General features: G+C 43.7%; 1 protein-coding gene across 1 annotated transcript in view; it reads right to left on the bottom strand.

Annotated features, from left to right (window-relative positions):
• The window catches only part of SFMBT2 (Scm like with four mbt domains 2), a 122,590-nt gene that overhangs the window by 15,623 nt on the left and 80,080 nt on the right, over positions 1–26,887 (bottom strand). The window contains 7 exon segments of the mRNA XM_032688517.1: positions 5,862–5,971; positions 13,382–13,521; positions 14,667–14,737; positions 15,307–15,349; positions 16,531–16,644; positions 22,044–22,170; positions 24,715–24,797. Coding sequence (XP_032544408.1) covers positions 5,862–5,971; positions 13,382–13,521; positions 14,667–14,737; positions 15,307–15,349; positions 16,531–16,644; positions 22,044–22,170; positions 24,715–24,797 — 688 coding nt within the window.

The raw sequence follows: 26,887 nt of genomic DNA on the forward strand, positions 1-26,887 counted from the left end.
TCAAAAGATCAAATTCCACAGGCATTTGAATATATCTACTTAAAAATGTTTTATATTTCTTTCCAATGTGTTTGAAGAGACTCCTGCCCTTATTACTTCTCCAGGAGCCATTAGGTTTAACAACAGCCCAGAGCACTGGGTCAGTAAGCCTGACTCTTGTGACAGGCTGCAGAATTTCACCGTAATACCTTCACCTCAACCCAAATAACTTTGGTTGGACTTCCAGACAAGCAGCGGCCTCCCCTCAAGGGTCTCCACACTGGAAGAAACTTGGCAGAGGGAGCACCTGTACCTATAACTCATGTGCTTACAGCTCATTTTAGGTCTGGATGCGTCTGAACTAAACTTACATTTATTTGTCCTTGCTCTGACTTTCACCACCAGGATGAAAAGACTGTGTCTGGTTTTGTTTCCTTGCAAACGCACTATAATCAAATTGCCTCTTGATCTTCTTTCTTACAAGCTAAGAAAGCTGCCTGATGGGTATTATTCAAGGATGGCTGACTTTTTCTAACTGTGTGCTTCCTATTGTGTTTGCCTGCCCAGAAAGGACCCATTGTACTACAGAGCCTGCTGAAAGGAAAAGATGAAACCAGGAAAATGAACAACTGACTGATTTCATAGTCTGCTTTGAATGCAACACACATGTTAATTAACAGAACGGATGGTAAATGGAGATCACTATGACTGCAGCGATCAGTCTCAATAACCCAAGGTGTTAGTACTGGCCACAGCAATATTTTTTACATAATTTTGGCCTTGGCAGCCCCTCTTTCAACTATAAACCAGGTTCTATTAATATTTTCCATATTCCTCACACACTGAAGATTTTTAACACAAGCACCACCAAATGTAATCTGAGCTGTTCTAGGACAACCATGTGGAAGGAGCTCATTTGGATATAACCAGAAAACCCTTTTCCACCAGCATCTCTCAAAAAATTACCAACTTCTGATACTCCTATGGATGTTTTTATACCAGGACTATCATCCCAACCACGTGTAACTACCAAGTAATCTACACACACAGCATGGCAGCAATGGAGACTTGGAAAACTGCTGTGTCAAGGACAGTATTTTCAATTTTCTTAGAAATCACTGTTCTTTTAAAAAATTATTTTTCAGCTAAAACCAAAGAAATCTTCCTTCTCTCTTTCTCTGCCCTCAGATCCCAAAATTGGAGAAAACCTTATGGCTGAAACTATTTCCATGAAAAATACACTTGGGATCTTTGCTGACCCACAAGCGAAACTATTAAATGAACAGCATTTTTTCTGCACCATCATTCATCTGTTGAAGCTTCCTTTTGTGCTAAAACAGATCAGAGGTTCATCAGAACACAATATCTTCCGGGAGCTCCACTTCAGGACTGTTGTGTGATGGCACAAAAAGTCTTGTGCTGAAGACACTTCAAACAGCAAGAACACCAAGATTACCCTCATTTCCAAAACTCCCATTCTAAGGAGTTCTGACAGTTCTTGAGACTAATTTGAACAACTCAGGAGATAAAAGACTCAATTTCCCTTGGGGAGACCAAAACCTCCTGTCTATTCTTTTGCAAGAAATTTGCATTTTGTCTTACTACCTGAAAGTCCACCAGACATAAGAAGAAACTTCCTTCAGAGCTACTTAATCACCCAGTGACACTCTGAACTCCTGAAGACGGGATTCAGAAAGGGAACTGGAATGCTCTGGTTGTAAAGGCACGTTTCATAAGTCTCCTCCTGAAATAAAGGGTTTAAGTCATTCCACTGGTCCTAATGACTTCTACCTCCAGTATTTGGCACAGAAGGCCACCTGGTCACATTAATTCCTCCTTGCAGTGCTTCAGAGGCAGAGCTGATGTTGAAGAGAAACCAAATCACGCAAGCTGTAGCTTTGTACTGACCTTTGAGGAGACCCATCACTAACTGGCTGCCACCTGGACTTCATGTCAATGATTGTGTCCAGTTAACTTTCCACTCATCACACACACGTTCAGTCTGTATCTGCACAGCTTGGCTCTAAGGACACTGTGGGAGACTGTGTGGAAAGCCTTGCTAAAATGAACATAAATTCATTTCCACTATTTTTTCCTCAACCACCAAACCAGTCATCTCATCACATCAGGCACAACTTGACCTTTGGTTCTTGCCAGTCACCTACTGGTCCTGCATGCTCTTGGAAATGGTTTCCAAGAGTATTTGCCTATAACCTTCCCAGGAATTTTAGGCTGACAGCCTGTACTGACTTGGATTCTCCCTCTTGCCCTTCCCAAGAAGGGTGTGACGATTGCCTTTTCCCAGATATCAAAAAACTTCCCTCATCCTTCCAAACATGACAGTGAGTGGCCTTGCAATGACATTACTCTCAGGCAGAGCTGGTTGCACCCCAACTGGTTCCATGCACTTGTGCACATCCAGTTTGCAGTTTCCAGTGTATTTAACTACTTTTCCATTTACTGTGTGTAACATTTCACTCCCTCAAACAGGATCAGGGACCTGGGAGGCTTGAAAGCAACCCTTACTAGCTAAGGCTGAGGTAAAGAAGACTTCAAATACCTCAACATCACCTATCACAAGTGAAAGGCAGTCTTCTAAAACATCTGCAGTAAAGAGACTTTCTTTGAAATGAAGCCTCATAAATAAGCAATGATGTCTGGGACAGGGGTAAATATTCCTGGAGTTCAGCTACTGGATTTGAGCAGCAATCAAAATTTCATTTAGTGGAGCTGTCCAGGAACACCCATATATCTTATTTTGATCAACTGGGCTTCATACAAGACTCAGTACACTCGTACTATTTATATCCAAAGTCTTTCAAAAATATGTAAGTCCAAACAGCCCCACTTACAGCCTTCAGAAATTAAAACCCTTAAAAAGCGTAAAGTCCCTCAAACATTTTATGTAAAATTGGGAAGGCAAATCTAGATGTAGGCACTGAACTCAAAGCACCAAAACTATGAGGGTTGAATGCCTACAGCTTCGGCTGGCCCTCCTGGGAATTCAGAGGATCAAGCCTGACATTTCTAACTCATCATCACCAATAAATCAGGTTTGACTATTTTCACGGAAAGCCAGCAGCGCTGATGGGAAATGACTGCCCTCACACATTGCAGACACATCCCTTTGGACAATCTAAATTGTTTATCTTCTTTGCAAGGTGAGTGTAATTGATTCTGCTCTGGTTACTGAAGACGGCGGAGCAAACTAAACACAGGCTGCCCCAGGACTGACATAATGCATTCCTGCCAGGGCATCATTTGGCATTTGGGCCAGTGGGTAAAACAGCCTTCTTTTCTCCTCACCACCCTCCTCCCTCCCCTTTGCTCTACCCCACTGCACCGTCACCGCAAACAAACAACAACATTGCCGAGATCCAAGGAGGTGTCAGTTCCCATCAGAAGGAAGGAGGTGACATGACATGTCACACGACAGCAGCGCTGCTCCAGCTGTAGAACTGTCATCATTAGCAGCAAGGCACCATCAGAAGCCCGTGTAGCTGGAAGTTGGGATACACAGGCTCATTACAGGTCTCTGTTTAAGCTTCTGGAGCGTAACTGACTGTCACACCTGATGTAACGAGTCATGTGCCCTTTGTATGTTCCACAGTGTCTGATTTCATGACCATGTTTTGCTTTCTGCTCCTGAACAATCAAATGCAATTAAAACTTCTTGATGAAGCAACTCAAGCAAACTCAGGAAGTCCTGGGGCAGCCAGACAGTCTTGAAGCATATCAACCCACTGTCATCCACTCCTAGAAGTACCCAAACAACCCATGGTCAAGCTGGCATGGCCACCAAGCACTGCTCAGTGAGGAGAGCTACAGCCACAGAAGCCAGACAGCTGCAGGAACAAGGTGCTGTCCAGCCCCATGAGCTCTGTCTCCTCAGGAGCCACACTGGATGGGAATACATTGCCATTCTCAGAAGTCACTTCAAAACTTGCTGTGCAAGCTCTGAGCCTGTAATGATCCATTCTGTGGCTTAATAAAGTTGAAAGATGCTGCCTCACTCACCGAAGAGCTGAGGTTGCCGCTTCCTGGGGTAGCCAGCACACAGGAAACACATACACAGCCTGGGACTGGCTGGCCAACATAAAACACCAAATCTTCTTGCTGCTTTTATCTCGCAGCTATTTAGATATAAAGATATATCCCAGCAGCCTTGCTGTCCTGCTGAGTAGATGGGAGGAGGAAACAGACCCAATGGGCAAATGCATGACGGAATAAAGTAACAGAGATGGAGGTGCTCATGACTATGATTAGCACATCAGGTTATCAGTGAAGGAGGGTAAGGGGTTAACGTGATACAAACAAGTGATGACAATGTCTAGCAGCCCATGCATTCCCAGCTGAGTTGGTCCTCTTGGTCTAAGCACACTTGGACTCAGCAGGATGCCAGGGGTTGCAGTGGATTGAGCTGTAGATGTAGCTGACTATCAAGGATTGACAGTAAAACACCTTCCAGGCTGTCTCCAGTTAGAATTATGGATTGCAGCAGCCTTAAGAAATAGATACTTCTGCTTTTGCACAAGGTAAATCATACTTTTGGATACTGCTGATTGGAAAACTGCCCATGAGCTCAGTTCTTTGCAGGACAGGATATTAAGACAGGGGATTACAACCAGATCTCACAGCTGTAGGTGTGTAAGTACCTGTCCTATGTACCTGTAGAGTGCATTATCCTAAGTTTGGCAGTATAAGGTGTGGGAGCCTGGAATCAGTGGAAAGCAGGTCGTGGACAATGACTTGGTTTTTTATGAAAATCTGCTTTTAGATTTCCATCCACAACATTTTAATTGACAAACACAAAAGCATGACTTTACACACGGGCGAAAGCAGCAAATTAAAAATGAGATTTTCTAGTAGCTTTTCATTTCTATTTGCACTCCTCCTTCACAAAAGCAGTTTAAGAGTATGCAGAATAAAAGGTTCTGAATTCTCTCCCTCAAACAGAGAATACATGAACTTTCTAGAGTATCTGCATGGGCCAAGATCAAATACAATAGCAATCAATAGTGCTGTACGTGGCAGCCAATCATTTCTAATAACCAAAAGAAAATTGCTTTTCTTTGAAAAGGAGTAACAGAGTTCAGTACAAAGGGTGAGCTTCGCTGCATTTAACTTCAGTACTCAGAAAGTCAAGGTGACCATTAGTCAAGGAAGAGAGCTGTTTTCAAAGAACTGTTTGTTGACATCCATCTTGAAGTGGGAAGAATTGCTCTTCAGAGGGACTCTGGAGAGAGCTGAGGTGAGACTCCCCTCTTTTAGAGAGACAATGGTTAGTGAAATACATCCTAACTATATCCATTAAATAAAGAAGACATAAATGAGTAGATTTTAAAGTTGGGAAGAGAAATTGAGTATTTACTAGACACATATTCTAGAAAGGCATCAAATCTTGACCTGAATCTCCAGTTTGCTACTATTTTGTCCCAATCAGCCTCCTGCTAAAAAACGTGTCCCTGCTAATTTGTCTGAACTTTTTTTTGTACCATTCATTCTCACCAGTTTTTTCTGCATTAGCCTGACAGGCTCTATATTAAAAACAGCAATACTCCTACATTTAGAAAGGCAGGAATTGAGTTAATTCAGTAATAGCCAAGCTTATAAGAACAGCTTATCATAAAACTCAGGACTTCACTTCATCAAAAACTGGATGGCTGCTTGGAGAAAGACAATAGAAATGAACCGTTCAGGTGAATATTTCATTTCTGAAGTTGCTATAGAAAGAATCAAATAATTCAATGAAGCAAAAAGATAATTAGAAAAGTAAAACTCTCACGATAGAAAAAAAAAAAATCTTTTCTTCTCTCCTTTTCTTCTTAGTCAGTTCCATTTTTGAAACCTCCCAAATGAAAGAACTCACAGTGAAGACTTACTTTGCTTTAAGTGTTTCCTCTTGGAAATTCCACTGAGGGTCTTCCACTAGCTGCAGTTCTCGTAAAACACTCCCTGGCTTGTAAGCTGCATTGATCACCATGCTGAGAACCTATTGAGAGACAAAACCAACAACACTGATGGGTCTAAAAGCAGTCCATGACCACATTGAATATGGTCCCAGGTGCTGCACAGGCAGGAGCAGCTTACAGGTCCCTATTTGTGTCCAAAATTGCATGGAGTAAGTGCAGGATGCAAGGAGTAGAGGTCCCAGAGTGGATCAATGTGTATTGTAGGTGACACCTGAGTGTGATATGGTAAGTGCATTAAATGATGCCAGCTAACCCCAAAAACCTCCTGCTCATCAGTAATTTTTGTCTCTCTTGTGGAGAGATAGACACTCTCTCCCATTTGCTGCATCTATAGTGGCTCAATTTAACAAAAAAAATGAAAATGGTTCTGAAAGCACAACCAGGTACAGTGTCAGTACACCACCACACACTGAACACTGAAGGGGAAATTCAAACACTTGAGGTCAGCAATATGCTTAAATGCCTGAGTGCTGTGTGCCTTGACTGTATTAGCAGAATATTAATGAAGTCTACACAAAAAGAGTTTGCAGGAGGTGTGCCTGAAACCCAGTGTGTGTCCACTCTGTACAACAAAACACATGTGCCAATCCATTTAATCCAAAGTCACCGAGAATAAAAATGATTCCTTCTATTGGCTCAGGGAAACCAAGCTTTAATAGTCTACGCTTGGCCTAGGGAGATAAACACAAGAAAAACAAATCTCTGAGCAGCACCAGACCAGTGTGTTTGAACACTCTGAATTGTGTGCACATGAATGACTCCACAGTGAGTCTGGATTGGTTTTCATCTAATTTAGCTCTTTACCTAATGCCTGTTCTTAATTCTTTGGGGGCCTGCAAATGATTTCAGTATGATTAACATCTTAAAAGTTTCCCCAGCACCCATGAACGCAGTTCATCAGAAATGAAAAAATAACTAGGTCATGTTGCAAAGACCAATGTGCTTATGTTTGGGTTTTGTCTTTTTTCCTTTGGGTTGATTTTTTTTTCTTTAAATCCAGCAACCTGAGGATTTGCTAACATTTTGAAAACCCTGTAGGATTAATCGTTTCCAGGTAAGGGCTTCACTTAATGCTGCTCAGTACCCTGTAAAATGGCATTAGTTGGAATTGCTTGGGTAGGTTATTTACCAGACGCAAAATTTAATCTATCCTTGGGCCCTAGGAAACATTACTCAAACCACTCTTCAAGAAAGTACTATTAGAGACACCAAAGTCATGCCTAATAATAGCACCAACATCTTATGCAGCTCTGATCATCTGTACATTTCAGAGCACTCTATAAGGAAGGGCAGGAGCACAGTTCCTACCTCACACACAGGGAAACTACAACACAGATTTACCTATAGCTCTCCAGCTGTTTCTATTTCATCACACAACCCTTTACACTAGTTACCAAGCCACACTGATTCCAAGAGAACAGTTGATGAGAAGCTCGTTGCAGTATGAGAAGCTTGGCATGACCTGGCAATGTGAGTTGGAAGCCCTGGAAGCCAACTGTGTCCTGGGCTGCATCCCCAGGAGCAGGGGCAGCAGGTGAGGGAAGGGATTCTGCTCTCATGAGACTCCACTTGGAGTGCTGCATCCAGCTCTGGGGCCCCAAAGGCATGAAGGGCGTGCTGGAGCAAGTCCAGAGGAGGCCATGAAGATGCTCCAAGGGCTGGAGCACCTCTGCTCTGGAGACAGGCAGAGAGCTGGGGGTGTTCAGCCTGGAGAAGAGAAGGTTTCAGGCAGACCTTACTGTATCTTCCAGTACCTGAAGGGGCTACAAGAGCGTTGAAGAGGGACTTCTGACAAGGGCATGGAGTGACAGGAGAAGGGGTAATGGCTTCAAACATAGAGGGCATGTTTAGATCAGATACCAGGAAGAAATTCTTTACTGTGAGGTGCTGAGGCACTGGAACAGGCCGTCCAGAGAAGCTGTGGAAGCCTCATCCCTAGAAGTGTTCAATGCTGGACAGGGCTTGGAGCAAACTGATCTAGTGGAAGGTGTCCCTGCCCTTGGACAGGGGGGTCAGAACTAGAGAATCTTTAAGGTCCCTTCCAATCCAAACCATTCTAGAACTCTGTGAAGAAAGCTCCAGAGCGAGCCCATCCAGTTGCTCATCCACATCTTTTCTTGCCTGTCTCCCACCAAAAGAACTGATGGGGCACTGTCTTCTAACACACAGACACTGAGACCTGATGTAGAGAAGCCAAAGGTGAGTTTTCGAAACACCAAGTGCTTGTGTAGGTCCCACACTCATTTACAACTCATCAGGTGTGTTCCCCTCTTGATCAGCAAATCCATGGAGTTATTTAACAACTACAAGGGAGCCTGTTGGTAAAGCTCTTCTTAAGCCCACGTCTACACCCACCCTGTTTGCTGGCGGGACAGCCAGGAGCAGAAAGCGTCTTGCCGACCAATTTCTGGAAACAGTGCTGTCCTGCCCCTTTACCAGGGTGGTGGGTGTTTGCATAAGTTGTCAGAATAGTTAGGAAATGAGCAAGAAAAGAAAACCCAACTCTGCAACACCAGTGTGGCCCTGTCTGGGCATTATCCCAGATCCTAATCAATTCCAGCCCTGCAAAGGGACCCGTGATGCCAGGACTTTTCTCAAAGCTGGCTTATCATCAGCAGGACTCTGTAAACTTCCAAACTCAGTTTAAAAAAAAAAGTGTTTTGTAAGAACAACCATTTCCCTTTCAGGGAAGAAAAAAATGCTTTTTAAAACCTCTGCTTTTTACTCTTCTTGTACCTCAAATAAGTCACTGGGTTTGGCATTTCACCCTACAACAGAGTTCTCTACCATGTTACCTTCTAACAACATCATCGATTCATATGACACAGAGATGTAAACAAACAGGTTCTTGGAAAAAACTAACAGTTATTAAAACAAAAACAGTGACAAAACCTAGATCAGTTTCCAGTTTTCCAGTTTCTGACTTTCTCCGGAGATGAAAAGTTACGTCAACCATATCAGACTGGTCAAATTCCCTTTGGCTGGAGTGGGGACCAGTCTGAGATTTTTGTAGTTTATTTTCAGCCCTCTCCATCAGGAATGGTTTGGGTGCAGCCAATTGTGCCTTGGAGCAGAGTGGGGGACAAGGCAATACCAGCCTTTGCTGCTACGCATAGATGAGGTTTTATTTTGATAAACTCTGATGAACTTTGGATTTTCAGAGGATGGAGTCACATCTCTGACTGTGATCACTCAGCACCACCACAGGCCTCTACCCAACCTTACAAGCACCTGACATCTTAGTAACGAAGTTTTCCAGTTCATGTATTTTCTCACGCACTAGGGCTCTTTTCTGAGCATATCCAGACATGCCTAATGCCACTGGGAAGTTCATCACTTTTCTTCCCATTATATCTCTTTGGTATTCACACAGTTCCTATCTTTACCTTGCTTTAAATGGTCCCAACCCTGGACGAAGTTTTCTCAGGAGTTATCACTGACAAGGTGCAGCTCAAAATATCATCACAACCTCTTTTGTCCCGTTCAAGGTCCCAATGATCAGCATCCTTAGGAGGAGAAGCTCAATTTCCCTCCTCTGTCTGAGATATGAGCCCACAGTTACCTAACAAGTGGGATACCAAGTCCCAGGCTCAAGGTAGGACAGTTAACTTTATTTTATTTTACTTGGAATACTGATGGGGCACAGAAGGAGAAAGGAAAATGAGCTATTTGGGATTCTTTCATTAGGTGGTCGAGGATCTAAAAGCCATCTTTTGTCAAAGCCAAAGCTGTAGCACGAAGTGTTGACATGCTTAGGGTAGTCCACGACATTCAAAGATACAGATGGTCAGATCCTAACTTGGAGGAACTATTACAGACAAGCTGAAGTCCAAAGAGCTGTCTTGAGGAGGATGTTAGTGAACCTTCTTGCAGAAATGCAGTTTATACCTTTCCAGACTTTAGAGGTTTCTGTCATTCCAACATCTGATCAGTAATGACAACTCTATCAGCCTGGCTAAATCATATACCTAAGGTTCAGTGCAAGCTATTTAATTTTCTGAGCACCATGATTTAATTATGCAAATTTCTCCTAAGAAGTCATGTTGTGCTACAAAAAGTTCAAGCTGCAGAGTGCAATAGCCTTTCTTCACAAATGCTAGCTGATTTCTCCTGTTTGCATCAGTAGGGCAGACACATTACCTTTAAGTCCATTTTCTTTTTAAACAGAGAAAGAGCAAAGTGTCTCAAAAATAGTAAGAGCAGTAAGCAATGAGGCTAATTAATCTTTACAGCATATTTCTCTAAAATATGGTGGGTTATAGATCATCTGGAGTCTTAAAAAGACACCTCATTCCATTTTACAATGTTGCTGTGGAGTTGTTGGCGTAGACAGAAGAACTGTTCTTAAGTGTTTTTTAGATATTCTGATCCAAGAAACTAAATCTAAACCTGACAATGTGTTTAAAGTCAGCATTTATTACATATCACAGCTACTTTACAGTCACCATTTTTCAGCCCAGGTGCAATTGCTGGATGGCAATAGCTGATGTCTCCACTGTATTTGGCTCCAAGTTTCAACTTCTTTTCCAAGAAAATATCTCAGGAATGAAAAAAACTTTGCAGCTGATGTCAAACAACAGGCATTACCAACTCGCCTCTTACAGTGAAAGAAACCACAATAAACCACTGGTCCCAGCAGAAACTTGTGCTGGCACTGGGAATAATGAACAGCTTAGGCTTTAAAAATAAATTTGGCACTAAACAGCACAAGAGCTACTTGTTGCTCACCTAAGGTTTTGCAGGGATGAAAGAGTACACACACGGTGATGCTTCTCTGCATCAGTGATGGAGGTAAGGACAAGATCTTGTGGGAAAAGAGGGCTGAGGAGCATCATGAACTACAGCTGTGTTGAATTTCTGGATACAGCCCTCAGGATTGAGTGTGGAGGAAGGCAGAGGATGGGGAGCTACTTCCTCAGCACCCAGCTAGGAACAAGGTCTCCCATCAACTGATGCCAGAGAGGACATCTGCTCTCTTCTTGCTTCAGGTAAGAATGGATGGGGAATGGGGAAGGAGTTGGGTGTTCAGCTGGTTTTAGTCCAGGCTTTCTATAAGTCTCAAACACAGAAGCATCTCCATCACAGAGACTGCTGCCCACAGTGAACTGGCTGGCAAACAGCACAGGTTTTTAACCAGAGTAGCTCTAAAGGCAGTGAGTTATGGCTGGAGATCAGGGTGATTAAAGAGGTTCTCATCAGGCTGCTACTGCTTCAGTTCCCCTTTCACAGTTGTGTTTGGAGTTGTCTTTCCCACCCTCCCCCGTGTGTTGCCAAAGTAAAGCCCATCTATAATTTATCTATTCCAGACAAGTTATGCTGATGCATAATTTACAACAGCTTGCAATTTTCCTATATAATGAGAAAGATAATTATAAAGCATTTGTAGTCTTGGGGACACACCATCAGCAGGTGTAAAGGAAAACCAAAGCATCAAGCTCAGCACCAAGACTGTGTCTGGAGGGATGGGGACCCTTGTGAGCTCCTCAGCTCTGCAAACCCTCACATTTACAGCCTTGGGCTGGAGGAGGTACCTCCTGCACTGCTGTCACCACTCAGCTCCACAGTCCTTCTGGGTGCTCTGGCATCTGTTACAGAACATCATCTCAATGCAGGGATGTATTCTTTGCCATTTCTTGCCTGCTCCATGTGCTGGGTACCCCCATCCTCCCCACTGCCCACGGTTCTCTGAGCTTCTGGCACCTCTCTTATCTCAGCAACAGCTGACAGGAGTCAGGTGTATCTCCCCTACAGCAAACCTATGAATTTCTTCTCTTCGCCCTTTCCAGAATTTGGAACTGGTTCTCATGGCCAGAATGAGCTTAAGGCCATAATAAGCTTGAATTTATCTGCAAAACAACACTGACCAATGCTGGGCCATTGCCATTGTCCTGTTCCTTGGGAAGTTGTTCATGTCTCCAAAAACAAGATTCCCATGTCTCTATGACACTGCTATTTGTTCCTTCAGAAAACAATTCTGCAAGGAGGCAGAGCAAGAGAAAATAGACTGTTCTGTAGGAAGCTCAGGCTGGTTTTCACAGTGGGCAGTTAGTCCCATTCTTGAGGAATTTGGAGAATTTGGTGTTAGCAAAGGCTGAAATACCAAGGGAGGACCTGGCAGAAGCTTTACACAGCTTATGTTCTCAAAATCCAAATTCCAGGAGGAAAGAAGGAAGAAGCATTAGCATAAGTATTGACTGTGCATGCTTCATGTTTTTCCCCCATGTTGCTTTTTCATGGCCTGTTTTTCAAGTAGCAGCAGATTGCTAATGCTCCCCATCAGCAAGCCACGATGGACTTGCTTTCAAATTTGGCAGCTGTCAACTCTTGCTCTGCAACCACTTTATCCTGCTTTCTGCTGAGGGCTGTTTTTGACTTGCTTCTCTGAGACCCAAGCATCCCACCTGCACAGGCAGCTGGATTTCTGGGCCTTTGTGTATAAATTAGTGCAGGTGATGAGGAACTGAGTGGAGACATGAGAGTCACATTGCAGTACAGTACTGGATGTTTTCAAAAGTGGTGGTTTATTTGGGAGGAATCTCACCTTCCAGGTATTCCTGTTAAGGGCTGGATTCATCTTATTTCAGACAACTGCAAACATCCTGAGCTGGGCACTGAGCGTCTTTCAAATACACCAGATAAACAGATGCTTGGAAGTTTCCATGTTTTTCCACCAAGGGCAGAGGCACCTCAGATATTCCCCTGCATCCACATCAAGTGGGGTTTATTTAGGTACAGAACTGAAAGCTGGAAGATCTGGATTTCTGGAAGACCCGAGTCAAATTGAAACAGTGCCCAATGGAATTCTGTTTATCCAGCAGTACCATCCTGTCCTCTGCCACCTGCACTCACCTTGCATTTTATCTCTGCATAGACAACCAATATTTGTGGAAAATACTTATGAATTTGCTTCAAATCAGCCAGCTTTTCTCTGAGGTGAACAGCAAGTGCTCAGCACTCCAGATTCATCCCAAAGCAAGCCCTGACTGGGTCAGGATGAAATCAGCACATAGCACACACCCCTGCTTAGCTTTCCATCCTGTTCCCCAATGTTTTGGGCCCCACTGGACCACAGTCACATACACTGAATCTGCTGCCCAACAGCACCGTAGATGCTGAGAAGCAGGCTGATGGCAACAACCACAGAGGGCCTCTCTGGGGATAGCTCTGGTCAGAACCTGAATTCTCTTGCACAGTTAGACAAACCTTATTCCCAAACCAACAGAACTCCCCATGTTTCAAAAACATCACCTCTCCCATCAAAAGCCACAATGCACATACCTGCCCCATATTCCCAGCTTGCAGTTTTGCCTTATGGAAACCACTACAGAGCTCCAGGACAATTTTAGGTGCACCGTTTCCGAATTCTGGGCCTGGCAAGCCACGCCCATACTTTTCCCCTGAGATCCCCCCAAAAGACAGCTGAACCATACCTCCTTGAGGACCAGCACACACTTGCCAGGCCCCACAGACTGAGGTAGCTCTGCGATCCTGCCTTTGTTTAAATATGGACCTGAGAAGCAGCGGTGGTTGATGTAGAGCTGGGGGCAGCAGTATCTCCCATTGATGGTGCCTGCAAGGAGAAAGTAGCATTGATGTGCCTGTTGCACTGTTTTATGATAAATCAAGAGCACCTCCTCCTCGTAGATGTGGGAAGGAGGGGAGAAGAGTAGAGAGGGCATAGAATTCTTCCCTGGGAGAGAGGGTAGGGAAGCCCCTGCTACTCAAATCTGTCCAATAGGGGAAAAGCAAATGTTTTTAATAGTGACTGATTTGGCTGCACTCCCTGCTGAAAGGAGAATGGGGAAAGGATTTCATTCATGACAGTACTCATTGCTCTTTCATAACTCTCGTTGTAGATGGACATGAGCAACTCAGTTGCAACCTGCCTGAAAGGGGACATAGGAGCTGACTCTCAAAGACAGGGAATCAGCTCAGGGAGAAAGCCTGAGGAAAGCCCTAGAAACCCCTCTTCAGCTACTGTCCAACACAGTAAGCACTGCAGCGCCATTCCCCTGATCCAACATGGGTCTACAGAATAATCTTCCTTGCCTGGGCTAATTATAATTGGCTCCTTTATAGCCCATGGAGAGAAACAGGCACTTTTAGATGTTATTCATGTGCCATCCAAGTGGTTATCCACTCCTTTGGCTATCGTACCCAAAAAGACCCTTTCATCCCCGTTTGATTGTAACAGGGCCTGGGACATTGGCTCCAATGCCAACGTGTGTCCCACAGCCTGCTGAAAAAAAAGTGAGTTAAATCCTGCCCCTCCTGCTGAGTCTGCACCATTAGCTGGATGAATATTGCACTCTCAGAGCCTCTTGCCATTGCTAAAGGGGAGAAAACTTTGCAGCAGCCATGCCACACAGTCCTGATGCCAGCACAGGGACCCACTGAGGCCTGGTGTACACAATTTCACTGATGCCAATTAACAAGTCAGATCCATCTCCACCAGGGTTTCATTAGCCTGGCCCTAACATCATTCAGCTGAAATGAGCAAGCTCCAGGGGAACTCTGACAGTCCCAGCAAGACACAGTGCTCACTGTGGAGGACCAGATCCTCACCCGCTGCTCATCATGCACTGTTGGTGGGTTTACACTGCTTTATACCCCCAGAGGATGTGGTTCCATCTCCCCACCCATATGACAGCTCTCTCCCTTTTTGGGGTCATCCCCCTCCACACAGGCAATGGGTCCTTGAAATAAGGGCCTTACCTGTTGTGTCTGGCTGAGGAACCAGGCAGAGGTCATGAGGTATTTTCTCAACAGGCACTGTGGATGGTAACCTGTCAAAGAGCAATTTTGGTGTCATTAAAAGTGTCAGACAGGACAAAAGGCCAGAACCAGCCTTCAGGATTGACCAAAAGATACACCAGCACCTGCCTGGGACAAGGAATGGAGATACTTCAAACACAACCCCATTTCCACACGGTTTATCACAGCCCAGGGCCAGAGTACTGCAGAAGAAAGAGCCTGATCCACCCCTCCTCCAAAAATATACTCTGATCTGTGAGCTTTAGCCCTGCAGGCTGAAAATATTCTCACTTAAACCTCTTAAATTCCAGTTTCTATAAACTGGAAGGGATAGATAGGGAAATGCCCTCCTGGTACATGTCCATCTTCCCTAAGAATCCCTTACTGGCCATCAGACATGGGCTGCAAAGACCCAACCAGTAAAACAATTTCTGTTACAGAGACTTTCTAGCAAATACATTGGATTTAAAAGAATTCTCTTGTCGACTGTGCTGCAGTGTCTGGACAGTAGTTAGCTAAGCCACACAGCTGCTGTGTATTATCCCCCCTGGAAGACTTGATGCATTCCTGTAAAAATAACACCTTAAATAAAAAAACTTACTGCTTTTCTGGTTGCACAACTGCAATTCTTCTCTTCCTTCGCACTGCAAAAATGAAGCAAGGAAGAAAAAAATCATTTTGTACCCTTCTGTCCCATAAAGTGCACCCTGAATGCATAAAAAGCTGTGTAAACGCACTGACAATAAAAAGACTTCCAACACAATGAAATGGTACTTAATTACTATCACCATCTTTCCTTGGTATTTTTTAACTAAGTCACTACATCATTAAAACCTACTTTAAAGATGTAATAATACATTTAATCTTTCCTCTGGAATGCTAATATTGTGTTTTATGGGATCAGTAAAAAAGAAAAAATTAAAATAAAAACACAAATATTTTTCCATACAGCAACACATATGGATAAGATTACATTTTACAAGCATGATTACCTCCAGTATAATTTATCCCTCACTATAAATTCTGATAAGGCTGCATAATGTTGCCATAGCAGTATTCTCTCAAATTAGGCCCTGGCTGCCTGATTTTTAACTTAAGCATATTTAACTCTTTGAAAGGGTTGACACATTTTAAAATCTGCCTTTCAGATGCTAATTAATATAACAGTGAGGCTAATTTTTCACCTGGTGGCTTGAGATTCGTTGGACAGTTTGGAACAGGAGAGCAACACTAAGACACTGAGCTCTCGTGAACTGCCTTCAAATGCAAATAGAAAGGAAAGAAATTTGTCTTAATATGCACTGGAGGCAGGACAAAACACTGTGGGCTTAATTGTGCTGGGAGAGATTTTAAATTAAACACTAGGAAAATCTCTGAGCTTGTAAGGGTGGTGAAATAAGGGGACAGATACCCTGGGAAGGGGCAGAAACTCCATCACAGAAGGGCAACAAATATTTCTCAATTTAGATGGAACAGATCCTGTTTTGGAAAGGAGTACCACCTGGATGGCCTCTTTATGTTCATTTTACCCTATATTTTACAAGGTTTTTCTCCAATTTGAGGTCTTCGTCTCTAATTCATTCAGCTGCCCAAGTGAACTTGGCTCAGCACTACAAAATCTGCTTTCTCTCTGACAACCCCATTGCAAATCCACAACCAACTGTGCAATCCCAAAGCATGTAAGAGCCTTCCCCGGTCCCCCCAAAAATCCCATTTGTGGAGGGATTCATCACAGAGACAAGTACAAATTGCCTAATTCCAGTCTGGTCACTAATTAGATTTATTACTATTTATTACAGTACACTTACAGCCTCCATGTACTTACAAACAGCTTTGTGTGGTGGAGTCAGGTTATAAGCATTCGCTTCACACCAGCCCACAGGGAAAATGTCCATGGACTCGACATCAACTATGTACTCTGGAGAGGGCATCTGTAAACCTATAAACACAAATTTATAATGTGATTTAGATGCAGGAATACCAAGCTCGGAGCCACCCGAGCGTTCATCACAAACCAAGGGGAGCGAATGATGGAACGTGTGAAAATAAATCTGCTTCCCTGCATCAAAATCAGGCACCATTTCATCTCCAATTTTGCACAGACAGCAAGGATAGGGCTGTTGCATTTACAGTGCAGTGTGATTCAGAGGAAAACGCCATTAAGAGCACTGTAAGGGTGTGCAGTGAAGCAGCCAAAAGCCAGTAAGGTTAAAGATGCACAACCTTCTCCAACAAAAGAGCCTGATTTGACTCATGGATTTTTTTGTGGAGTTGCACAAGTGAGTCAGCAGGACGTGTTGGATGCTTGCTCCTAATGCTAAGAGAATGTATAGGGGCTTTAACAGGATGGTAGCTAAAGTGATAGACAGGCTTTTATGCCTCAATGCCCCCCTGAAGCTTTTTTTGTAGTTCTGCCCTTGAGTCACTGTTTTTAAGGGTGGGAGGTGGCCATTCTTTGTCTAGAAGTGCCAAGAATTGTCCTAGGGCTCCTCACTGCACGTGAAACAAGAGCTGATGATCCAACAAGGGAGAGGTAGGATAAAAACCCCAAGTGGGACACATGCACCAAGGTCTCTGGCACGATCCTGACTCCAAAACTTCACTGAAAGTCTGTGTTTAAAGAAATCTCTTCCAGTTTGGTTATGTCTCCTTTAGAAGACGTCTTCCAGTCTTAGTTTATGTGAGTCACACTCACAGAATAATAGAATCATTTAGGTTGGAAAAGACCTCTAAGATCATTGAGTCCAATCATTAACCAGTACTGCCAAGCCCACCACTAAACCATGTCTCCAAACACCATATCTACATGGTTTTTGAACACTTCCAGGGATGATTATTCCACCACTTCCCTGGGCAGCCTATTCGAAAGCTAGGGCACCCTTTCAGGGAAAGAAATTTTTCCTACTTCTTTTCCTAATTTTCCTGTTTTCCACCCAAATGCCATTGCAGCAAATGAAAATACTCCTGTTGGCTTTGAGTTCTTCTGAAAACAACTCCATGTCCTGAGTCAAGGCACCATTTAATTACCCCAAATCAAGTTCATCTGTGTCAGGCCAGCAACTTCACCCCCCTCTGCCAATTCCACCCTAGGACCTACAGCTCCAGCACCAGCATGAGGTGATCTCCTAATAAAAGAGACCAAAGGATCAGCACCATCCTTGCCTTGGCATCTGTTACAACATCTCTGCCTCCTGCTTGAGGCAGCAGTGTTTGACTGTGCACAGCCAGATGACTACAGGGAACTTCCACTAATGAATGTTCACCAAGGGCTTGTGGTGTAATTGGAACAATAATTGAACTTTGTGATGGGAAAAGCATCCTGAGGCTGAGATGCAGCATTTGGATTGATCTTGTCTCTAGGAATAAACTTGCTGCACTCTGAGAGGGTGTGGATGCATGAAAATCCAAAGAAAGCAGGAAAATAGGTGCTGGTGCCCACACTGCTGGAGGAAACAATTAAAAAATGAAATCATGATGTCTGCATAGATTCATGGGTGTCTCCATGGTGTTTCTCTGAGATAAGCATCGTGTTCATACACTGAAAATAAATGTTTACTTCACTGGGATACGGGGCAGAGAAGAGGATGGGATGAAACCACGTGGTACAGCACACAATTTGCTGAATGCAAGATCTCAGCAGCTGACATTCCCTGCAAAACCATTTCCCTCCATAAGAAAATATCCCAAGGTCACTGCTCAGTCTGAATCTCACGAAAGCTGCACTCTCCAGTGGGGAAAACATTTTTACCCAACACCAGGAATCGTGCCAAGGAACCAGTGTGAGAACAGCTGAAGTCAGTGGCAAGACATGCACAAAGTGAGTAAGCCATGGATCAAACCCTAAACTGAGCAAGAAATCAGCACAGTCCCCACTGACATGTCACCAGGCCTGGGAAAAACCACTATTTTCATTATTGTAACGACGTTACTCCGACCAAATGGACTTGATGCTGTTAGAGGTGTTTTCCAACCTTAATGATTCTGTGATTCTAAATTATTCTAAAAATAAACCGATCAAATGTACTTTCCTGCTGGAAGGCAGCAACAGGTGTGACATGAAGGGTCTTTTCTCACCAAAATGGTTCTGTGAGCCTATGAACATTCTGGTTTTGGAGTTTACGGCTGCAGCCACCCTGACAAGCAAGGAAGCACCATAATGTCTGTTCTCCTGCAACACCTCTATTCCTCTTTAAGACATATTCACAGCTACTCTGTCCTCCCTGGCACTGCCTCTGCCCTCTGGCAATTGATAACCCTGCCCTCCACTTCCAACATCCTACTGTTGCCTTTGGCCTCACCCATGGAAGCGGAAAACAGCTTGTTTGAGATTCATTAGTTTCATTTGCTTGCATTTTATGCTGCCATCTTCTCAGACTAAGAAATGCCCATGAGACTTGGGAGGTTAAATGGAAAAGAACAGGGAGACTGGAAACAGGGTGAGTAAAACTTCTGTGACCTGCTATGAATCTTACAGGATGGGAAGAATAGAGCAGCAGCTCTAGAAAAATGTCGAAGGGGAATTTATGGGAAACTCCCTGGAGAAGTGATTAACAAAAGGGTTTTCCTCAAAATTCCTAGGCTGTGCAGAGAGGGTACATTATTACTTGTATAAATTCGCACCAGAAAGCTCCAGCTTTCAAATCTAAAATGAACCAGTAAAAATTAACAATGCAGATGATGAGCAATAAAGTAGCGGAAAGCGCCGGGATGCGCCGAAGCATCCCATCAGTCCTGGGCTTCTCCTCCACCACGGGGAACTACACTGCTGCTCATTAAATGCTTGCCCTGAAGTTTACAGAGTTTTGCTACTGTACAAAGTGTGATTTATTAGGCAATGTTGCCTCATGTCTGACTCGACGCTGCTTAACTACCACGTCCTGGTTTATGGCTGCAGTTTGGGCTGTCAGACAGCGAAACTGGGGAGGGCAACAATGAAAGCTTCAGACGTGCCCATGACAAATGGTGGGACCCGAGGTCTTCAGCAAGAGGCTCCCATGGTACTTGGGGAGTCTTGCTGCTTCCAGAATATAAATAATCAGTTAGAAACAACAGTATATCAATGGAGTGAAAAAAACACGCCACAGCTCAAGCCACATTTATTTTACAACTCTGCAAGCGGAGTTTTGTGTTGGGTTGTGTTTTTTTAACGCCTCTTTTAGCATAACTGTGCGTACTGTAGTGATGTATTTCTACAGCAGCAAAGATTTCTTTTTATTTTTGCAGTCTTTTGCATCTTTTCCTTTTACTACAGATCATTCTATTCCTGGTATCGAGATACAAACCAAGTGTAAAGTATCTATATATTAGAACTCAAAAGACAAGGAGATGCACACAGGTAAGTTGTAAAAAACATCATTTAGGAAATTAAGACAGTAAAAGGCAGGGGGAAAGAGATGAGGGAGGGAAGCAAGGTGGGAGTGTGTGGTCCTCTCCCTGCCTCTATCGACGTTTTATGCATATAAAGGTGAAGGCACCTGGTCATTTAAAAAGGGAAGTTGCCAAAATGTGTCAGATTCCTTGACCAGATGAGTGTAAATTCAACAACAGCCTTAGTGAGAATGGAATTTCAAACAAGTGTTGATTTCAGCTCTTTAACAAAAATATTTGCCCTGTGTCCACACCAGGCTACAGATGAGGTGCTGATACCTTGAATTAGAAGCAACCAGTTATCTCAGAGGAAAAAAACACAACCTGTTATTGCACAGAGCTCTATCAAAAGCAAAAATGCAGGGGGATTCTCTCTTTAGGCAGCAATTGACTAAAAAAATCTCCAAGAATGGGATTTATCATAGAGGAGTCAGGAAAGACTTGTCTACCATAGAATGTTATTTTTGTAGAGCAAAACCACGGAGCATCTGCCTGTCCTGTATTTTAGAGCAAGCTGCTGGCACAAATGATACTTTGGGTTACCTGCCAATGTTTTAATTAACTGGAGGTGATATGCCAGGTGATGACAAAGAAATATATTTAGTATCAATCTTGCTTTCACTGTCTTCCAGACGCAAAATACGGAGAGTTGAGCATCTTGTTGCAGAGGTAAAGTGCCCTTTTTTGCAGATCAGGCTTGAGTTTTCATCTCACATGGGATTTCTGCAAGAACCTCTAGTCTCAACCCCAGTCCCTCTGCTCTTTTCTGAAATCATGTGCTCAATCATGTTTTGTACTCACACTAAACCTTTCGTAACTGTTTACCCTGGAAGAGGTAAAACCTTACTGTGGGCCACTGGAAATGCCTTTGCCATGTTCACGGTTCTCCAGAAAAAAAGTAAATAGGTATACTACATTTGTAGTTGATGCTGAGCCAATTAATATTGATTTCAGAGGAAAACTGAAGCTTTTACATCCCTTACGGACGAAGCCAGTAGCTTCAAACATGGCTAAAAATCAAACTATGTTGTGACAATGACAGATGCTTGCTATGGTTTATCACAGGGCCCATCAAAACACTTAAATGAACATGGCTTTCTGCCCTCCAAATTTTACAAATTACAGTTTTTAAAGCAATAATAAAGAAAAATCCCTGTGTTGTTTTAAGTTGCACATACTTAATCAGTCCTTGCCCAGACGAATTGAAAAAAGTCCTAAGTGCAAAAACAAACAAAAAAAAAGGAGCTGATTTATGCTTCATTTCAAGAAAGGTGGAGATGGAAGTTTTGATTTGTTATTATGGTTTGCTAGAATTCAGCACTGTCCTAACATTGCTTGTACAGTGCTGGTGTCCCCCACGGGGTGAGTGCTTTCTAAAGTCTATAGAATAGAGTTACTGACTTCAAGATTCCTCTCAGATCAACAAAGAAAATTACATGGTCACAGGGAGGAGGGAAGTGAGCATGGGATGGCCATGGTGAGGAACAGCATATATTGCAAAAGTTTTATGGACACAGGTGAGAAAAGGAGAGGGAGGGAGAGAGGGAAGGAGAGAGGGAGAAAGGGTTAGGGAAGTTGGTTGCTGGGGAACAGGAGAGACCATGACAGCATGTTGGGAATCACAGCGGAAGTCTCAGCTGTACAAGTGAGACAAACTTCCATTCCCAGGATGGAGGTCTACCATGAGGGCAGGAAAGAGGTTTCTGTTGTCAGTGGAGGTCATGCTGATAAGAGTCCACATGGATGGGAGGGTGGAAGGGCTTGCAGCTCCCTCAGAGAAAGATCAGGGAAAGATAATTCTTTAGAACACATTATGGGTCAAGATGTATAAAACAGAAAAGCCGAAGAAAGTGATTTTGTGCAGTGGATGAAGGACAAAATTGAGTGAGTGAGTGAGTGAGTGAGTGAGTGAGTGAGTGAGTGAGTGAGTGAGTGAACCAGGCAAACACAAGAAGCTGTTACAGCACTTACCTTCCAGGTGAAGCCACATTAACCGTCCTTTCACTGAGGTGACAGAAGCAACACATATCTCTGCAGGGTTCCTGGGGTTCACTGCCTCCAGCTTCATGTTCTTAGTAAAGCCACGGCTGAAGGATGTCTGAAAGAGCCAAGAGCCAACACTGAAATACGGCACTGCAGCACTGCGTGACCTCAATCAGGCTGTCCAGTGGGGAGCACAAATTTAGCATGGTTTGCTTTTCACTGGAAGTGCAGGATATACTGAAGAATAAAAAGGCATCTGGATTCAAAATGGAGCTGCCCTGGATACCTGTACTGGGTTTGAAAGGTTTTGGTGGCAGAGGGGCTACAGCAGTGGCTTCTGTGAGAAGATGCCATAAGCTTGCCCCATGTCCAATAAAGCCAATGCCAGTCTGCTCCAAGACAGATCCACCACTGGCCAAGGCCAAGCTCATCAGCAACAATGGTAGCACCTCTGCACCTCTCTCTTTTTGCCCACAGGAGCATGAAAAGGTTCCCCTTCTTGGCTGAGATTGTGGTTAATAATAATTGGGATGGGTAATAATAGTCACTGACTCAAAATGACACCAATCTCCCATCCAGCCACCCCATGTGAGAAACTGGAAGCCAGGCTCAAATTCGATACTTCTGCCATTTTTATAGCAAAAAGGACCACGGGAATTTCAACTTGAGCAGTCACTGGGAGCTCTCTGTGAGACCAAAAACTTCTGGATTTGGTCTTTTTTTCATCCAAGAGCGTGCCACTAGTCTCAAATATCACTTGGACTGTCTCAAGCCTTGCTCAGCACCCAGATCAGCTTCACCCTCTTAAAGCTGCTGATGGCCAGGACTGCAGAAAAGCAGGGTGAGTTTGTTTAAATGCCTTTTAGTTGCCTAACAAGGAAACATCATTTATCATCACACCCTCTCCTTTCATTGCCACTCGGTGCTGGAGGCTCATTTGTACAGAATCAATGGCAAAACAGTTAGCTGGGAGTTTATTTTACTAAGCATTTGGTCATGTCAATCCATTTCATAACTACCTCTCCTTGTTGAAAATTCCCCCTGGGAAAAGTTACAGCACATCCACTGCCAGCACCAGGTCTGGCTGCACGAGGTGGAAGATGTGCTTGCAAAAAGCTTCTATCAAAGAGCCCCTCAGAGCCTCAATCAAGTGGACAAACCTGCCAGGGAGGTTGAACAAATGACAACAGAGAGATTGCATCTCTCTGCAAAGAACTGTGTTATCAAGAGTGAAAGAATAACAGACACATGTTCATTTGGTGAATGTTTCCTTAGGAGAAAAAAAAGAAGGGCAAAAAAGTGCTCAGACCTGATTTAATCTTGGAGGATATTATACAGAGACTGTTCTCAAGGCTGCCAGTGCTAAGAGAACAGATCCATTACTTCGCAAAATGAAAAGAGATACAAGGAAAAGGGAGGGGTGACTGCAGAAGAGAAGAAACATGACAATTTTTTCCCTCTCTATTGGTGTGAAGCAGCACTGTCCAGCTTCCCTCACCACTTTCAGTAATCTTCACTTAAAGTCCCTTTAGGTAGAGGGCTCTGCATAGGATGGCACAATAAATGGGGTAAAGAAATCCTTACTCTAATTGGATTCTCAAGTCAGGCTCTGTTGATGGTACAGGTCTTCTGAATTCATCAACAAAAAATTCATCAGTTCACTATCAAAGCTTCCAATACAGGCTGCCCTTGGGCCACCACACATGAGCAAGGCCATGCAAAACCTGTGCTTGGTGAGATTGTCTCCATTCTGCTTTCCATAAACACCTCATCCTCCAGTCCTGTGACTTCTGAGAAGAGTGAAAATGTAATTCCTAGAGGAACTTGCTTGTCCATCATCCACTACACCAGTTTATTTCACAAACCCTTCTGTGCTCATTTTAGTTGCACCAGTAACATTTAGGTACCACCATCAGTAACATTTTCAGTTACTGATGGGATCTCAACTTCCATCAGTTGATGGGCACATGAAGAAGAGCATCCAGTTACTGGAAGAGGCAGAAGGCTGGATCTGCCTTTCCCCAGGTGATGAATACCTGTCAGATCAAGTCACACAGGACTGCCATCACCATAAAACAGCCTGGAAAACATTATTTCCAAAGCCTTGAATCTTATGGACTCCAGCATAATGATGGGTTGCTCACTCTCACATCACTGCTGTTGCATCAAGGAAGCACATGAACTGTCCCAAACCCCATCCATGAGGGTTAATCACTCCTCTCATACTATGAACTCAATATTTTCAACCTTAGCTTTGAATGACGTGGTTTGGTTATATGTATCCCCCTGGGAACCAGAGAAAACATCCAAAATGTGAAAAGGGACAGATGAAACCATGTAACTTCTTTACCTAGTTGTTTGGGTTTTTTTTAATAGGACTTGAATTACTTGTTATGGTCAGTTGAGATCCTTCTTGTGCTAAGTGCTGTACAGAAGCAGAGAGGAGATGAAGAGCAGAAAACTAATCAGATAAAGACAAGAGGAAAAGTTTCTTCTCTTTTAGGGATGGAGACCTGGAACACTTCTCCAGTTCTCTTCCTCAGGCAGACTCATGGTGGTCTGGGGAACCTCCCAAAGCCTTGCTGCAGCTTTTCTGTGCAAGCTGTTTTGTTTCCCATGAACAGACAGGAGCAATACCAAGGCCAAAGGAAGAACTTACATTTCTAAAGCACAGGTGAGGCGCTGCCTCCGCTCCACACTGCTTCTGGTAGTCTGCCCAGTCAAAGTCCTGGCCAGAGTAACCTGCAGAGGACAAAACAGAAAGTGCCATCAGCCACCACTTCACACCAGAGAGAGAGAGCACAAAATGGTCCCCAAGCAGATGAACATCCGTGTTTCAGCATCTCATCCCACTGCAGTGAACTGTGCAGCATCACCAGGCAATTTCTCTGGATGCCCCTTTATACTCCATGAGAGCCAATGTCAACACTTCTCCAGCCCTCACTCACACACCTTCTGCATTTCACCTTGAAAACTCAAACTCTTCATTAAGAAGTAGTAAAACATAAATATTTTCCTTATTTTCCCTTTTCTGTTAGCATCTACCAACTTTTAATAGACCCATAACTACTGGGAAGTGCAGCTGTCCCCAGTTTCCAGGTGGGGCTGCTCATGGACTTCTTTCTCCTTCCTTTAGCTATCTGAAAGATGGGGTTGTGGAGCTGGACATGGGTTATGAGCTGGTCCCTCAGCAGTGGACGGGGTGCACTCAGCAGGGATAGCTCAGCAGCTTCTGATCAGCACAGTCAGAAGCTGATTCATCCTCTCTTTTGAAGCATGAGATAAACCCTCTCTTCATTGACATGGATGTACCCTCCACGACTGACTTCCCAGGAGCTCACTGTGTGTGAGCTGAATCCCATCACAGTAAGAATGTTAGAGTAACCTGGAGCAGAGCTGGAAAATGACCACAAAATTCCCAATCTCAGCAACTACATGATCCCTTCAGCCTCTGCTTCTAGGTGAAAGTGAGCATCTCTCAAAGAGTCCCACCACAGAAAAACAAATCAGGCCTCTGCTCATCCACTATTCTTACTTGGCTATTTAGGCAATAAACTCTTGGGACAGAAAGGTTTTCTTTTTAATTTGCTTTTTGGGGCTTTTTTTGCCTGCCTCTTAATCTGTATTTTTACAGTGCTTGAAACCAGTGAGGGCTAATCCTGCCCAGGGCCCTGTGGATACTCTAATAACATTATGGCAGAACTACTCTCCCTGGAAAGTTTCAGGAGTCACCCAAAGGCCAAGTTCTCCCCTCAATCTCCCTTCCTGGCATCTAGCCCGGCCTCATTTCACAGAACATCCCTAAATGTCTTTTGCATTGATAGTCAAAAAGGGACACTCAAGATCAGATGTGAATTAATCACTTATAACAATGAAAATTGCGACATTTTTTATGGGCAAGGATTGGAATACTGAGTGTAGTCCCTTATCAGTCAGCCAGATCCCAAAAATGAGGGTAAAAATTTTGAAAATGAAGTCCCAAGCATCCTGCTAAGATGCAAAGTATATGGGATAAGATGAACTTTAATTCTAATGATTGCACACATGACAAATTATAACAACAAAGCCTTGAGCTAAGAGGCCTGTCTCTGTGGGGCATGAAAGTGCATAATAATTAGAAAACTAGAAATAAACATGCACAGGGAAGGAAAAAAAAGGGTAGCTACTTATAAAGAATGTTCATGTTTCATATAAAAAATACCCCTGCACTGTTTTTTTAGCAAACAACTTCTGCAACAGTATTTTCTTCCCTCTTCTTCTCCATCTCCTTTTTTCTCTCCAGTTATTTGTTTGCCAGAGACTTTTCAGCTTCATAAAACGAAATGGAAAACAGGAGATGTGCACATCACTTGATGTCAGAGGGGGACCTGTCTGATCACGTACAGATGTTTGCAGTGGGGACATCTACAGCTGTGCCAGTCACCCTGGGTTCCCCAAGGAGTCAACAAGAGAAACAGGCAATACAGCAACATCTAGAATGCATCTATCTGCCACTGGCTTTATACCTTTTAAATAGCTTCCCTTCAGGATTTCTGATCTCGCAGAAGAAAGCAAAGATCTAGAGGTGGTCTGTTTGTTCTCCTGCAGACAGAGCAGAATTGCCCTGTGGAAGTCCCTCTCACTCTCCATCAATGCCAGAAGTTGGAGATGGGCTCATGTGGGGACAGCCACGACACAGTTGTATAAATGACATCACCTGGGGTTCACTTCAGCTGCCAGAGAATCAAAAACCTGACCACATCCTGCACGTCTTCTCATCTCTGATTTAAACCCCTCATGGACAGGTTTTGCATCTCATTTGCAAGCTACACAAAGCCTTGTCAGAGTGGATG

This window comes from Chiroxiphia lanceolata, chromosome 5, assembly GCF_009829145.1.
Source record: "Chiroxiphia lanceolata isolate bChiLan1 chromosome 5, bChiLan1.pri, whole genome shotgun sequence".
In the NCBI taxonomy this organism is placed as follows: Eukaryota; Metazoa; Chordata; class Aves; order Passeriformes; family Pipridae; genus Chiroxiphia; species Chiroxiphia lanceolata.